The sequence below is a fragment of the Salvelinus sp. IW2-2015 genome, linkage group LG18, assembly GCF_002910315.2.
Source record: "Salvelinus sp. IW2-2015 linkage group LG18, ASM291031v2, whole genome shotgun sequence".
NCBI lineage: Eukaryota > Metazoa > Chordata > Actinopteri > Salmoniformes > Salmonidae > Salvelinus > Salvelinus sp. IW2-2015.
This window is the reverse complement of record NC_036858.1, coordinates 64,991,111-65,007,219: the sequence shown is the minus strand read 5'-3', so window position 1 is coordinate 65,007,219 and position 16,109 is coordinate 64,991,111. Positions and strand designations below refer to the sequence as shown.

Below are 16,109 nucleotides of genomic sequence, written 5' to 3'. Positions count from 1 at the left end.
ACATCTGTCTCCAACACATCATGTACTGTAGGAGTTGCCGTAAGGAGATAACCTCTAAACTCCTTGCAGATTCTCAAATGTCACAAAAAAAAGTTTAATAGAGAAAACATATTCAGAATTCCACTCGATTTACCTTCAAGTTTCTTTGTAATATTGACTGCTTTGTGCWTCTAGCTAATCGAGGTCTCCACATATAACTTGGACTCTTAACTAGGGTCTTTCTGTGAATTAGCTGTAAACATCCACACTTAAAAGCAGTGAGGATTCTTCATTTGTTTACCCCTGCAGCCTTCGTGAGAGGACCATTAATCTTCTATTCCAGGAAACAGTTGTCGCATGTTCATTACACACAGCAATTGCATCATTATCCTGGTCAGATAATAATCTCTTGGTTGGCTTCTGTGTCAGTGATTGCATAAATGCATGTGAACATCATATTCTGAATGATCCTATATTCAACTGTATGGATATCATGATCCATGTCATGTACTGTATGTCTATTCAATATGCATTTGTTTACCTAGGCTTAGCCTGATATCATGATATGAGAAAGAGAAAACTGTGTAAGGGAACTGTAAAAGAAAGGTCATCCAAGTTAAAGGAACAATCAATACCCGTTGACTTCCTGTAATAGTTATGTCATGGCTGTTCTGTTAACAAGCGTCAGTGTTTAAAACATGGAAACTATGTAAAAAGGGTGTGGTGAAGTGAGGTCAGCTTCCCATAATTGTGACTCAATCCTTTGGCCATCCATGAAACGGAAGAGAATCCAATGTATTCCAATCCTCACAGTGTGGTTCATGTAACAACAGTCTGTGTACTTCTCAGTAACTAAGGTGAGAGGGGAAAAGGCAAGTAATAGTGTAAGCCAATAGTATGGGGCCAAATTGGAATTAAGGGGTGGATCTGTCCCACTTGAGAAATCCATTTAACTTTGTATGCTTTCTCTCATCCTGTCTACTCTTCCTCCAAACCCTGAAGCAGCCGGCCTACACCCCAACAGGGAGTCAGAGGTTCAAGTAGTAGGGCTACACCCCAACAGGGAGTCAGAGGTTCAAGTAGTAGGGCTACACCCCAACAGGGAAGTTAGTAGGGGCTACACCCAACAGGGAGTCAGTCAGAGGTTCAACGTAGTAGGGCTACACCCCAAAAGGGAGTTCAGTCAGAGGTTCAAGCAGTAGGGCTTACCCAACATCCGCTATAGGGAGTCAGGGTCAAGCAGTAGGGCTATACTCCAACACCCGCTATAGGAGTCAGGGGTTCAAGCAGTAGGGCTATACCCCACACTGCTATAGGGAGTAGGGGTTCAAGCAGTAGGGCTGTACCTAGTCCCCCCAACATCCCAGATTAAATGGAAGAACTATTTCCCAGAGAGAAATGAGGGACTAATTCGCCACATTCTCCAGAGAAATGGAGGGACCTATCCCTAACATTCCGCAGAGAAATGGAGGGACGGATATTCCCTAACATTCTCAGAGAGAAATGGAGGGGACTATTCCCGCTAACATTCCCATAGAAATGGAGGGACCTGTCCTACATCTCCAGAGAAATGGAGGACCTAACATTCTCCAAGAAATGGAGGAACCTAACATTCTCCAGAGAAATGGAGGAACCTAACATTCTCCAGAGAAATGGAGGAACCTAACATTCTCCAGAGAAATGGGAAAGAACAGTTTGATCCTGATATCCAACACTAAGAGCAGTTCAATAATAATGTCATACAGAATGCCATTTCATTATGCGATTGGCAAATTTCAATTATATTCCTCCAGACAGATTCATATTAATGTCATTATCAACATTAAATGACAGCATAAGCTTGTTGCACAAAACAGAGACTCTTTATCTTACATCTGTGATTTTTTTCTGAAGTTTTGGAATAGATGGAGTAAAATTCTGTATGTTTTATACAGGATAGTATAGGCTACATTTTTATATATACAGTGACTTCAGAAAGTATTCAGACCCCTTGACTTTTCCCACATTTTGTTATGTTACAGCCTTATTCTGAAAGGGATTACATAAAAAATGTTCCTCGGCAATCTACACACGATACCCCATAATGACAAAGTGAAAACAGGCTTTTAGAAATGTTTGCAAATGTATTAAAATAAAAAACAGAAATACCTTATTTATTATGTGACTTTGCTATGAGACTCGAAATTGAACAGGTGCATCCTGTTTCCATTGATCATCCTTGAGATGTTTCTACAACTTGATTGGATTCCACCTGTGGTAAATTCAATTGATTGGACATGGTTTGGAAAGGCACACACCCGTCTATATAAGGTCCCACAGTTGACAGTGCATGTCAGAGCAAAAACCAATCTATGAGGTTGAAGGAATTGTCCGTAGAGCTCCGAGACAGGATAGTGTTGAGGCACAGATCTGGGGGAAGAGTACCAAAACATTTCTGCAGTATTGAATGTCCCCAAGAACACAGTGGCCTTGTCATTCTTAAATGGAAATAGTTTGGAACCACCAAGACTCTTCCTAGAGCTGGCAGCCCAGCCAAACTTCGCAATCGGGGGAGAAGGGCCCAGGTCAGGGAGGTGACCAAGAACCCGATGGTCACTCTGACAGAAGTTCCTCTGTGGAGATGGGAGAACCTTCCAGAAGGACAACCATCTCTGCAGCACTCCACCAATCAGGCCTTTATGGTAGAGTGGTCAGACGGAAGCCACTCCTCAGTAAAAAMGAGCATGACAGCCCGCTTGGAGTTTGCCAAAAGGCACCTAAAGACTCTCAGACCATGAGAAAAAAGATTCTCTGGTCTGATGAAACCAAGATTGAATTCTTTAGCCTGAATGCAAAGCTTCACGTCTGGAGGAAACCTGGCACCATCCCCATGGTGAAGCATGGTGGTGGCAGCATCATGCTGTGSGGATGTTTTTCAGAGGCATGGACTGGGAGACCAGTCAGGATCGAGGCAAAGATGAACGGAGCAAAGTACAGAGAGATCCTTGATGAAAACCTGCTCCAGAGCGCTCAGGACCTCAGACTGGGGCGAAGCTTCACCTTGCAACAGGACAATGACCCTAAGCACACAACCCTTCAGGACAAGTCTCTGAATGTTCTTGAGTGGCCCAGCGAGAGCCCGGACTTGAACCCAATCTAATATCTCTGGAGAGACCTGAAAATAGCTGTGCAGCAATGCTCCCCATCCAACCTGACAGAGCTTGAGAAGATCTGTAGAGAGGAATTGGAGAAACTCCTCAAATACAAGTGTGCCAAGCTTGTAGCGTCATACCCAAGAAGACTCAAGACTGTAATCGCTGCCGAAGGTGCTTCAACAAAGTACTGAGTACAGGGTCTGAATACTTATGTAAATGTAATATTTTATTGCATTTTTTTTACAAATTCGGAAACATTTCTAAAAACTTGTTTTTGCTTTGTCATTATGGGGTATTGTGTAGATTGAGGGGGGAAACGATGTAATATATTTTAGAATAAGGCTGTAACGTAACAAAATGTGGAAAAAGTCAATGGGTCTGAATATTTTCCGAATTCACTGTATATGTGCAGGCTACTTGGAATTAATTAAACATTTGTATGAAGGGAGGGGTTGTCTGTCACCACCAGGGCGGAGCGAAGGGATGACGTATGGTAAACGTTGCCATCGCAGAGTAAAGAATCCGCTATCCTTTGCATCACTTTGGAGTAACCAGGATCGAGAGGGATCTGTAGTGGCAGGACAGCTATTATCATTGGATTAAATACATCCAATTCTTTTACATTTTTATTACACATAATACATACATGTTTATTTGGTGGCAGCATATATTTCTCATGTAGGGATTTTGTTATTGACACATGCCGCTATTGCATTTCTGCACAGCTCTCTGTGTGAGCCGTCGGTCTGTCATTACAGTATCTACAGTTTATAGCCAGTAATAAAACACATCTACCTTGACCCACCGATCTGATTTCTGGACTCTCATCCCTGCACTCAAGAGATGGACGAAGACAATCAAAGTAAGATTCACGATGATTCACTCACCGTCTCTCTTTTTTCTCTGTTCCATGGTCATTTGTTTTGGTGTGTAGATGGACTGATATAGGTTATGCGCCGTAAAGCATGAGTCAATGAATARTTGTAACCACTGCATGCATTTAATCAGAAATGTATTTGTTTCCCTCTAACAGTAAGGTATTAAGAAATGCAATGGTATTTTGTCAACTGTTGTCATGAAAGGGTGTAAATATAGGTAGGATATAAATAGCCTTTGATCATGACTCAGTTCCATTCCATTACACATAAGTCATTGGGCGAAGGCGGCTTCTGAAGTGGGGAATTTTGTTAAGATCCCAGACGCTGAACATTAACACGCATCTCTTGCAGTACGGTTTTGGAAGCATAAGGACCTTATCTTTCATATCAGCGAGAAATAATAAAAAAATGCTTAATTGATACACACCTTTGTACGGTTCGTGTTCCCACAAGGCCATATCTCCACGTTACAACGCTTGTTTGCTGAAAACAGACTGAAGACAAGAGGCGAACACCTGTGCTAATTAGCTGTCTAGCATCCCCCGAACACCTGTGTGTAAACTTAACTCGGGAAGTGTAGTTTCATCGGATGGAGGCACCCATAGCTGTATGGATCTGTGCAAAACTGCTACAGTAAGTGTATATATTTTTTTATTGTAATGATTCTTCTCGCGGTTGAAAGGGCCATATGTTTTAAAAGCCGTGTTGCAAGCGATTATTGACGTTTTTGTAAACGTTAACGCAGCATCGGGATTGTAGATCACATGAGGCAGTCGTGGGCGAAGATAATGGCGGAGAACTGTAGGGAGAAGGCAGAATGCTGCCTAGAGTTTGAGAACTAGGGTATAAAGAGCTCTAGTGGAGGATGGTTACTGGACATTTCTTAATCATCAAGTGGGACAACAAATTATATTTATCCATCAAATAGGAGGGCATATACATTGAGTATACAGAACATTAAGAACACCTGCTATTTTCATAAGACTGACCAGGTGAAAGCTATGATCACTTGTAAGGGGGGTGCGCGCAACTCTATTAGGAAGGTGTTATAAGTTTGCTATACTCATAGCATATTAATTGAACTCCGTGTGAGGAATGCGTAAAAACGCATACAGCAATGTGCTTCTTCGTCAATTTGTCTGTTGCGCTGACTTGCTTTGAAGTTCGTGCCGGAGCTTTAAGCTAGGCGAATCTTTCCATTATAAAGCAGTTCTATTGAAACGGCTGCTCAAGGACCTGGACGGGTGAAACATATCAGATAAACATCTCTTTTTCAACAGGAAAGTCGACTTTTGCGGTTGGAAGGCTTTCAGAACAGGCTCATTCAGTGGCACCTGTTCCGAATGGATTGATGTAAATGACAGTGCTAAACCACAGCCTGTGGTATTCAATACTGCTTGCATGATGCGAAAGAAGAGACAACCCAAGGCAGGGGGCGAAGGCCATGTATTGTAAACATTTGTCTTGGGAAGGCCATGGTGTAGGATTAGGCCATTTTCTAAAATGGGCTGATAATGGCCATGCATACTGCCTCTCATGCATAGAACACACACACACACACACACACACACACACACACACACACACACACACATCCTCAGAGAAAACTATGGAAGTGCGGAAGGTAGAATATGGGAATTAATTACTGTGTGTTTACTCCTACTTCTCTACACTTGGTGGCAATCCTCTGTTCTGTTTACATGCCACAAGACAGATGTCTGCGCTCACGTTTGTGTGAACACAGACCCCTAAATCCCAAGTGTTTTATGGCACTAAGTCTATTTATAGACACGTGTAGTTAGGCTAGTAGAGTTAAAGCAGAAGTCTAACTCTACTAGCCCTAAACTAACACATGTCTATAAAATAGACTTCTGCTTTAACCTTACTAGCCTATTTATAACTGCATGTGTAAGTTAGGCTGTAGAGTTAAAAGGCAGAAGTCTATTTAATAGACTGGGAAATGTGAGTAGGCTACTAGTAGAGTTTAAAGCAGAAGTCTAATTTATAGAACTGAATTGTGTAGTTTAGGACTAAGTAGAGTTAAAAGCCGAAGTCTATTATTATTGACTGAATGTTGTAGTTTTAGGCTAGTAGAGTTAAAGCAGAAGTCTATTTATAGGACTGAATGGTGTAGTTAGGCTCGTAGGGTTTAAAGCCAGAAGTCTGAAAGAGCTTGTATTAGCTCGAAGGAAACAAAAGTGACTATAAAAAATGTGAGACAGTAGACGCTTAACAAAGCTATTAAACTAAATGGTAGAGGAGTAGATTAAGGAAAGAAACCACACATGATAAGGCCAGTACTGCACTTGAGGCATTTTTTTTTGGAGCCGCTACGTTCTCTCTGCAGGGACACTTTCAAGCTTTGCCGTTTAATCAAGGGGGATTATGAGGAAAGTGCCTCTGTTTGTGAAATGGTGTTTTTTACCTAAGTGCTGTGTGTCCTTGACAGTATTTTTCTGTCAGGATCCTGATAAACTTTAGTGCAGTGGTTCTTCTAACCTTGTTTATAGGTAACTGACACGCCACCAGTGTGTCATTATGCGCATATTCACTCGAACGCCTTCTTAATTGGAAAAAAAGATATAGAATTTTTTCAAATTCAAAAACATAGGTATATATTTTACTGGTGCACAAATGAACGTGCAATCAACATCAACACGGTGTGTTCAAAGAACAAAATCATCAAAACATGATTTTCACACAAAAACAAAACATAATAATGAATATTTACTGCACAATCAGTGTGACTTCTGCTGTTGCCTTTGCAGAGACAGTTCAGAAATGCGCGGCTTCACCTTGGGCAAGTCCCTCTCATGTCATTTTCGCAAAAGTCTGTTCTTTTCTCTTCGTTTTTAATGTCCAGCATCCTCGAAAAGGATTGCTCGCAAGATATGTTGTAACAAACGGTAATGAAATCTCGAGAGCTTTCTTAGCAATAGACAGGGTACGTTACCATTTGTTGACACCAAAAAGTTGAAAGCGTTGTTGTTCTGAAGAGTTGTGTTGAACCCTGGCTCTGCTGAATTTCAATGATTTCACCTCGATGTATCATCATTGGACATCTGTTGTCTCAACACTAAACGTGAACGGCTGTCTCACCCATGCTGGATATGACTCTCTTGTAGGGAAGTATCCGTCGAGAGACTTTGCAAGCTCATCTAAGTGCGTGGCAATTGCTTGCTTCAGTTCCGCGGGTACAGAAATGTCTCCGATTCCAGATACATCTTCGATCTTACTTACACAGTCGTCCAGCAGGGGAAAGTTTGCGAAGTTATCGTTCTCTGTTCGTCGTTTCCATAACGGTAGCTTTTTTTGAAAAGCCTTCAGGTTTTCCTCCGCTTCGATGATGTTGACTCCACTGCCCTGCATCTTTTGATTGAGATGATTGAGAGCTGCGAAGATATCAGCCATGTACGCTAAAATGAGAATGAACTCAGAATTTTTGAAGCAATCTGCATGACAATGTTGGTGCTCTTGCAAAAACAGGGCTAATTCCACACGCACYGCAAAAACACGATTCAGGACCTGTCCCCGGGATAACCACTGAACGTTAGAATGGTACAGAAGTACCTCGAATTCAGAGCCCATTTCTTTACACAGCTCACTGAAGATGCGGTGTCTCAGAGCACTAGTTCGCACATAGTTCACGCATTCCACTACAATTTTTAATACTTATGCCAGTTTTGGAGGCAAGGTTTTTGTTGCCAACGCATGCCTGTGCAGAATACAATGCGTAACAATGATGTGTGGTGCATCGGCTTTCACTAGCGCACCAAAACCAGACTTTCTTCCCAGCATGACTGGAGCTCCGTCCGAACAAACTGCAGAAACCATATTCCACGAAAGATTGTTGTCTTTGAAGAAGTCATCCACAAGTTTCTTCACATCGGCTGCCTTAGTTGTTGTTGTAAGAGGCTTACAAAATAAAAAATCTTTCTTTATCACGTCGTCTTTCACATAGCTCACGAATACAGCAAGCTGGCTTAGATTGGAAACGTCTGTGGTCTCGTCGAGTTGAAGGCTGAATTTTGCCGGGCTTGAAATCAGATCTGCAACTACTTGAGCCAAGATGTCTTTGCTCATGTCCTCTATTCTGTCGCTGATGGTGTCATTTGAAAGAGGAATTTGGGATAACTTAACTTCAGCCTCTTTTCCCAGCATGATATTCGCCATCTTCAACACAGATGGTTTTATGAGTGTTTCACCAATGGTGTGTGGTTTGCCCTGCTTTGCGATCAGGTAAGCAACTTCGTACGATGCTGTGAGGATCGGTTTGTTGATGGGTACAAAGCCGAGAACAGGCAGAGTAGCCTTTTCATCGAATCTGGCTCTCTTCACCTTGAATTCAGCGAGCGTTGTGTTCTTGTATTTTCCATCTCCATGCAGCTTAAGGAAGTGTTCTCTTAGTTTTGCCGGTGCTAAACTAGAATTGCTCAACTTGGCATTGCAAATCATGCAGTTAGGACGCTGACTCCCATCACGTTCCGTTATACATGTGAATCCKTATTGTACATATTRGTCCGACCACTTTCTTTTTTTGCTCGACATAGTAAGTATGAAGGGATTAYAATATTAAGAAAGAAATCACAAGACGTACCATCACGACAGTCACAAGTCGACTACTGAGCGCACCAAATTCCCTGCAGCACAGATAGGCCAAGCGATGTAGSGTGATCACCTGCAGCCAATGATGGCCAAGCGGGGCGTGTCATCACGAATCATATGAGTCGGATGTGTGTCTTGACCTRCGCCGAACCCCTGAGACTGACTCACCGAACCCCTGGGGTTCGATCGAACCCAGGTTAAGAACCACTGCTTTAGTGACTCCCTCTAACTCTCTCTCTCAACATGCTTTTCCCTAACTGACTGTGAGAAACACTAAATGGGAAACTGCTTTCCTTCCATGCTCTATGGCCTGACAATGTGTGTGTTTATTCTTTGGGGGAGGTGTTGAGGGGCAGTTGAATCTGTCAAAAGGCTTTTCTTATCAGAAATGGGCAACTTGACAGAACTGCTGGTTGCAATTAGTTTAGTAAATMATTACTTTACCCCTTTATGTTGAATTCATGGCCATTTATCAATCTCACCCTCTGGGCAAGGAAACATACATGTTCTTTGAGAAGAACATAAATACAAACTGCTTGAGTCTTTTGGGTGATGAAGTTTCATATGAATCCAGACATTAGTGGTTTCCTGCCCTTAGTCTACAGAACATGTCTATTTTGTCAGAGTTGGCCAGCAGTCTTTGTTGTGGCGGTAGGGTGAGTGGTGTGGGAGGACTTCCTAATGGAAGTCATAATTGCTATGCTGTGGGCGGCTGGTCTGTAGCTTTAACACTGCCTGGAGGACCTTCTGGCTGGCACAAAGTATCTGGTTGCCATAGGCTAAATGGCTACAACAGATACAGCCAGTCAGCTAACTAGCCCATCTACTTAGCTGTTTCTCTCTCTCTCTGCCCTTCTGGTTTGTTAGAGTAAGTCCTGTTTTCTTTACCATCCTGTGTCTTACGGTCTTCCTTCCACACTGTATCTTTAAGAAGACAAACATTTCTTCTTTGCGGGCCATCTGATACATTTTATATTTAAAGCCACAAAGAAGGTGTTGACTTGATTCTTTTGAGATGACCAAAATGAGAATAACTGTTTTTTTCATCCTTAAAATAGCCTTTTCAGGCCTCCTACCATGTTGCCTTATTCAACAGCTTAACAGGAGATTTAGAAACATTATTATGCAAATTTGGACCATTTAAGATGGAGTTTTATTGTATTGTGGGACAACATTGAAGGATTAGGCTAGACAGTAGACACACACTCCCCTTAAGGGGTGAGGAATCATTGGCACTGCAGACTTGGTTTAAGGAGGGATTGAGACGGACTCATAAAGTATTGCAGTACTGCTGCCTCGTCTGTAGAGAAACACCATGTATGGAATTGATTTTGGGAAATACTGTTTCATTGCAATGGAAGAGAGGGTAGACTAGCACGGACAACTGTCTGGAAGGGTTGGCATGTACCACAGAATTTTGTTTGGATGCAGTATATTGCCCCGACTGTTTGAGTTATAGAATGAGGAGAACGAGACCGGGATGGAGTAGAGTAGAAAATACACTACAGTTCAAAAGTTTGGGGTCACTTCGAAATGTCCTTGTTTTTGAAAGAAAAGTTGTTGTCCATTAAAATAACATKAAATTTATCAGAAATACAGTGTAGATATTTGTGAATGACTATAGTAGCTGGAAACGGCTGATTTTAATTACAATTTTTTCCCCATATTTTTTTTATGGAATATATACATAGGTGTACAGAGGCCCATTATCAGCAACCATCACTCCTGTGTTTCAATGGCACGTTGTTAGCTAATCCAAGTTTATCATTTTAAAAGGCTAATTGATCATTAGAAAGCCCTTTTGCAATTATGTTAGCACAGCTGAAAACTGTTGTGCTAATTAAAGAAGCAATACAACTGGCCTTAATTCGGCTAGTTGAGTATCTGGAGCATCAGCATTTGTGGGTTCGATTACAGGCTGAAAATGGCCAGAAACAAATAACTTTCTTCTGAAACTCGTCAGTCTATTCTTGTTCTGAGAAATGAAGGCTATTCCATGCTAGAAATTCCCAAGAAACTGAAGAATTCATACAACGCTGTGTACTACTCCCTTCACAGAACAGTGCAAACTGGCTCTAACCAAAATAGAAAGAGGAGTGGGAGGCCCCGGTGCACAACTGAGCAAGAGCACAAGTACTTTAGTGTGTAGTTTGAGAAACAGACACCTCACAAGTCCTCAACTGGCAGCTTCATTAAATAGTACCAGCAAAACACCAGTCTCAGCATCTACAGTGAAGAGGTGACTCCGMGATGCTGTAGAAGGAAAAGAGGGAAGGAGAAATGTCAAAAGAGGGAGACCACACTTTCCTTGKGTAATATGCATCTTATTTCACTACTAGTAGGGGAACTAAATGGAAGCAGATCCAGTATTAAGGAGATGGCGAGCGGCTACATAGATGCTGGAGGCTACAGGGTTTGTGTTTCTTGGCCAGACTAGGTAAGTGCTGCTCTCTGGAGCCCTCAACCCTGAGAACACAAGAATGTAGAACCAGAACACCTCTTTGGAATTCACAGGCCTTCTAAAAGGAGGAGGTGTGCTGTGCTTGTATTTTCAGGGATTCTAATAGGTGTGCTTTTAGCTACACCATGTACAGATTATGTATAGATTTTTACAAACATCCACCCTAACTACACAACATATAACACAGACATCAATAAACGTTGTAGGTGTTTGGTGACTGTTTGTCTTTGGCTGACCTGCTGGAGGCTTAAAAGACAATGTTACTCTGCCCGGTAAGACTAGACAAGCAACAACATCCTGGACCTCCAGGCAACAATCGCCAGCCAGGGGTTGGTATTCGGTCTTCACAGTCACTCAACCCCCATCCAGCCCTCTGATTAGAAGTGGGTGCCAGAAACGGCACCATTATGAATGCTCTGGCAGCAGGCTTATGGTCGTGGAGATATAAGACCCCAGCACATCAAATCCAATATTTACATCATAGAGGTGACCCTGAGCAGATGTTGGATATAAGGGGACATGATGTCCGGACAGACCAGGACAGAGGGAGGGACCACCCGGACGGATGCATCACCCACTAGTAGGGGTCCGCTCCCGAAAACAGCAGATTAAACAATGTAATCAGTGGATGACAGTTTAGTTTAACCCCCCAGTACTAGATCCTAGATCTCTCCTGAGTCCTGACCCACAGAGGRAGCTAAACCCCAAGATATTACCCCTCAAAATCTTTGCTGTCCTCTCATGCAATGATGTGAGATATTACTGGAAAATAATGGTACAGTGATCACATTCACAATGCACTTTATCTGGATCCACAAAGCAGTGAGGTGTAACTTTCCCAACTATTGAAAAGTTCATACAGATGCCAGATCTTACGATCATGAAAATAAACCCCTTAAATTAACTGCACTGACTAACATACAGACACTCATCATAACCCCTTGGCTTGTTCTGTACTAATCATGCCCCACATTCTGGTGTCTTGACATACTGCCAGGTCACATCACCGGACTGCTAAACAAGACTACAGATGTTTGTTACTGTGTCCATGTTATCACTGCCAACAACCTCTCTGTGTATATATCACACTTCCACTGTGGTCTTCAGCCCCATGGTCAGATTGGGATTATAAGCTGTGGGGGGTTAAAGCCAGCTGGCAGCACCAGTGTGCATGTGTCTGTCTATGCACGCCTGCATCTGCGTTTGTGCATGACGTGTGTTTGTCCCTGCATGCGTGCGCGCATGTGAGGCTAGTGAGGGGAGCCGAAGTGGTATAAAGTTAAAAGGATTGGTGACAGCAGGCTTCAGATTAGGGTTTTGAGCCAGAGGCCACACTGTACTGCCTGGCCTGTATCTTCTCATCCATCTCCCTGCTCTGTGACAGCCTGCTCGGCCTGTATCTTCTCATCCATCTCCCGCTCTGTGACAGCCTGCCTGGCTGTATCTTCTCATCCCATCTCCTGCTCTGTACAGCTGCCTGCCCTTATCTTCTCATCCCATCTCCTCTGCCTGTGACAGCCTGCCTGGCCTTGTATCTTCTCATCCTCCCCTCCTGCTGGACAGCCTGCTGCCTGTATCTTCTCATCCCATCTCCCTGCTCTGTGACAGCCTGCCTGGCCTGCTTCTTCTCATCATCTCCTGCTCTGTGACAGCCTGCCTGGCCTGCATCTTCTCATCCCATCTCCCTGCTCTGTGACAGCCTGCCTGGCCTGCATCTTCTCATCCCATCTCCTGCTCTGTGAACAGCCTGCCTGGCTGTATCTTCTCATCCCATCTCCCTGCTCTGTGACAGCCTGCCTGGCCTGCATCTTCTCATCCATCTGCATGCTCTGTGACAGCCTGCCTGGCCTGCATCTTCTCATCCCATCTCCCTGCTCTGTGACAGCCTGCCTGGCCTGTATCTTCTCATCCCGTCTCCCTGCTGAGGCCAGTGGGGTGACTGGGTTCTACTTTTCTATAATACTACAGTTTACGGAAAACCTACAGATTAAAAAAAGAAAATGTATACTGACAGCTGATAGTCATCACCCTCTCCCCCTAAAAGAGGTTTACCAGTAAGCCAAATTTAATAGACTGCTTTGCATCTGTGACACACAGGAAGAACATGATAGACAATCAAATTCTTTCCTTGAGAGGATACCCTGATACCTGTCTTGATAAAGCTTCAAGACAGAAGCCAGTTACTTAAATCTCAACAAAAACAACAACTTCTCTGTGAACTATATACTTACTTTCAATGATGGCCGTAATGACATCAGGTCTATTGTCAGTTAACACTGACATGTATACTATCATCAGACTCCTCTGACTTCCAGAATCCACCCTTATCACCTATAAATGATCAAGAAATCTATCAAACATATTGGTTAAATCAGATGTGGTCAGAGAGAGAAGAGGCATMCATAAAAGGATGTTTCCTGTAGATCATGTACTTCCTGTAGCGCCATAAGGAAATGTTCTAACTTAGTATGCCCTCAGACTTCTAGGACCTATGAGATAAGGTCATGTAGAACTTGCACTACTAATAGTTATTTATATGTTAGTGTTCTTGTAATAAGATGTATATTGAAAAAACATTCTGCGCCTTAAAAGTAGGCCTTGGAGAACATAASTCCACTATCAGACATCAAGATATCACCTCGCCAGTTGCGAGACACTTTATAGAACAAAATCCTTATATTAATGAATTGCTTTGGATCTAAYAAGTTCATCCACCAGGCAGGATGTGATTACGACAACAAATGACTTAAACGAGAAGCCATGTAGGTAGATCAATTAAATTCTGCATCTCCACATGGTGTAAACACAGAACTAGACTTCACCTCCTTTATAGGCCGCATTTAGGCTGTTATACAAGAACACTGTCCATATCAGATTTTGCATATCATTGATGAGTCAGTCCAACTATTTATGAACGACTGTGCCTGATGTCCTTTGTGGTAAGCTATCTCAGGAATTGATATCATTTATCCAAGTGAGGAGACACCTAAGCCAATTGATTCATGAATTGCTCTTCGAGCCCACTCCCACACCTTATAATTCTGTATTTTTTTGTGACTAACTTGTAGACCAGAAAAGCCACATTCCTGATTTAAAAGCACCTGTTCAGTTCTTTATAAATGCTGTTTTGAATTAAAAGAAAATTGTACTTGCACACTGAAGAAGACTGCAAAGCCAAAACGTCGGTGTACGCTATCCCTGATGCAGTGGGAAAAACCATAATAATAATGAAATGAGCTTTATGCAACATGTTTTTGATTGCGGACCCATTCCACCTTATGTTTGGGTGACGGGGTTCTCTCATGCTCCAACACATTAACAGACCAGGCTGTGACCATTACCCAGTTTAGCTCTTAACATGGGAAGTTTGCTCATGTACAGTCTGTAAGTGAGAATGGGATTTGGTCTAAGTTCCACTGGTCAAGCTGGGATGAGTGGTGGTTTTAGTGTCACTAAGGGTCTGATTTTATGATTTACTACACTGTCCAGTCCAAAAAGTGGCAAGAATGTGATGAAATGTACACTTTTGGGTTGACTTAACAATGTTTTGAGGGGGGCTTTCTGCCCCCAAATGTATCACCATCTCATCTGAGATTCTGTTAGGTGCTCAGTCAGATTTAGGTTCTGTATCATCAGCTACCCTAGTGGCAGAGGGAGGGTAGTGAACAGTTGGTCATTTTTGGGTGAGGACCTCATCGTTGGGATTTACTCCTAAAAGGAGATTTGAATGAATTTTTTTGGGGGGGGGGTAAATGAGGGTCTGCTCTGTGGTGCACATGTTGGAATTTATTTAACCCCCCCTCTGCCCCCTGCTTTGCACCCACCCAACCCAACCCATCACTCCGCACACTGGAGTAGAGCTCATTCACTGTGTAGCTCTTACAGTGGTACTCAGCTGAAACTCAAATGAAATCCGATTCAGATACAACTTTGACATAACCGGTGGCACCTAGACCGTGCAGAGTGGTGAAGAGACATGAACCGATAAAAGGACGACCGTTTTGTTGATAAAGGAACCATTCAGTTGTTGTGACTGTCAGAGCTCTGGACCCTGCTAGTTGCTAAAAAACGACTCCTCTGTCTGCCGACTGGAGACTACTAAACTCATTCTTTGGATGAGACGGTGGGCAGTTGCCAGGAGGGATTGAATTAGCAATATAATTTGTAGACCCCTATTTTCATGTTTAATGTCCACTACCACTGGACCAGAAGGGTCCATTTTATTACCCATTTAAATGTACCTTCCCGACCTTTTGCCTTGCTTGTTGATCTGATAAATGAAGGTGTGTTTTGTAGGGTGACGTAATGGTCAGCGCAGATGTGGTGTAGGGAGGCTTCTGAAGGCAGCTCAGCCTCACATCTAGCCTGGTTAAACCAAACTGAATGCTGTACTCACATGGTGTGCTCAGTCTGCAGCATTCAGTCTGGTTTAACCAGGCTAGCTCCCATTCACCGTCTCATTAACATCCACGATGAGTCCGATAGCAGGTCATCGTACTCTAGCAGGCTTAGTTAGTTAGCGTGACGGTCGTCGTARTCTAGCAGGCTTAGTTAGTTAGCGTGACGGTCGTCGTACTCTAGCAGGTTCAGTTAGTTAGCGTGACGGTCGTCGTACTCTAGCAGTTCGTATCGATCGCGTACTACAGTTAGTTAGCGTGACGGTCGTCGTACTCTAGCAGGCTTAGTTAGTTAGCGTGACGGTCGTCGTACTCTAGCAGGCTTAGTTAGTTAGCGTGACGGTCGTCGTACTCTAGCAGCTTAGTTAGTTAGGCGTGACGGTCGTCGTACTCTAGCAGGCTTAGTTAGTTAGCGTGACGGTCGTCGTACTCTAGCAGGCTTAGTTAGTTAGCGTGACGGTCGTCGTACTCTAGCAGGCTTAGTTAGTTAGCGTGACGGTCGTCGTACTCTAGCAGGCTTAGTTAGTTAGCGTGACGGTCGTCGTACTCTAGCAGGCTTAGTTAGTTAGCGTGACGGTCGTCGTACTCTAGCAGGCTTAGTTAGTTAGCGTGACGGTCGTCGTACTCTAGCAGGCTTAGTTAGTTAGCGTGACGG

At 43.2% G+C, this 16,109-nt stretch overlaps 1 protein-coding gene across 1 annotated transcript in view; it reads left to right on the top strand.

The window, feature by feature from the left end:
* The first annotated feature begins 3,634 nt into the window (after window positions 1-3,634).
* Window positions 3,635-16,109, top strand: part of LOC111977409 (cytohesin-3) — a 54,680-nt gene continuing 42,205 nt past the window's right edge. The window contains exon 1 of the mRNA XM_024006812.2: window positions 3,635-3,975. Within this exon, the coding sequence (XP_023862580.1) occupies window positions 3,957-3,975 (19 nt within the window). The 5' untranslated portion in view covers window positions 3,635-3,956. The remainder of the gene's footprint in view (window positions 3,976-16,109) is intronic.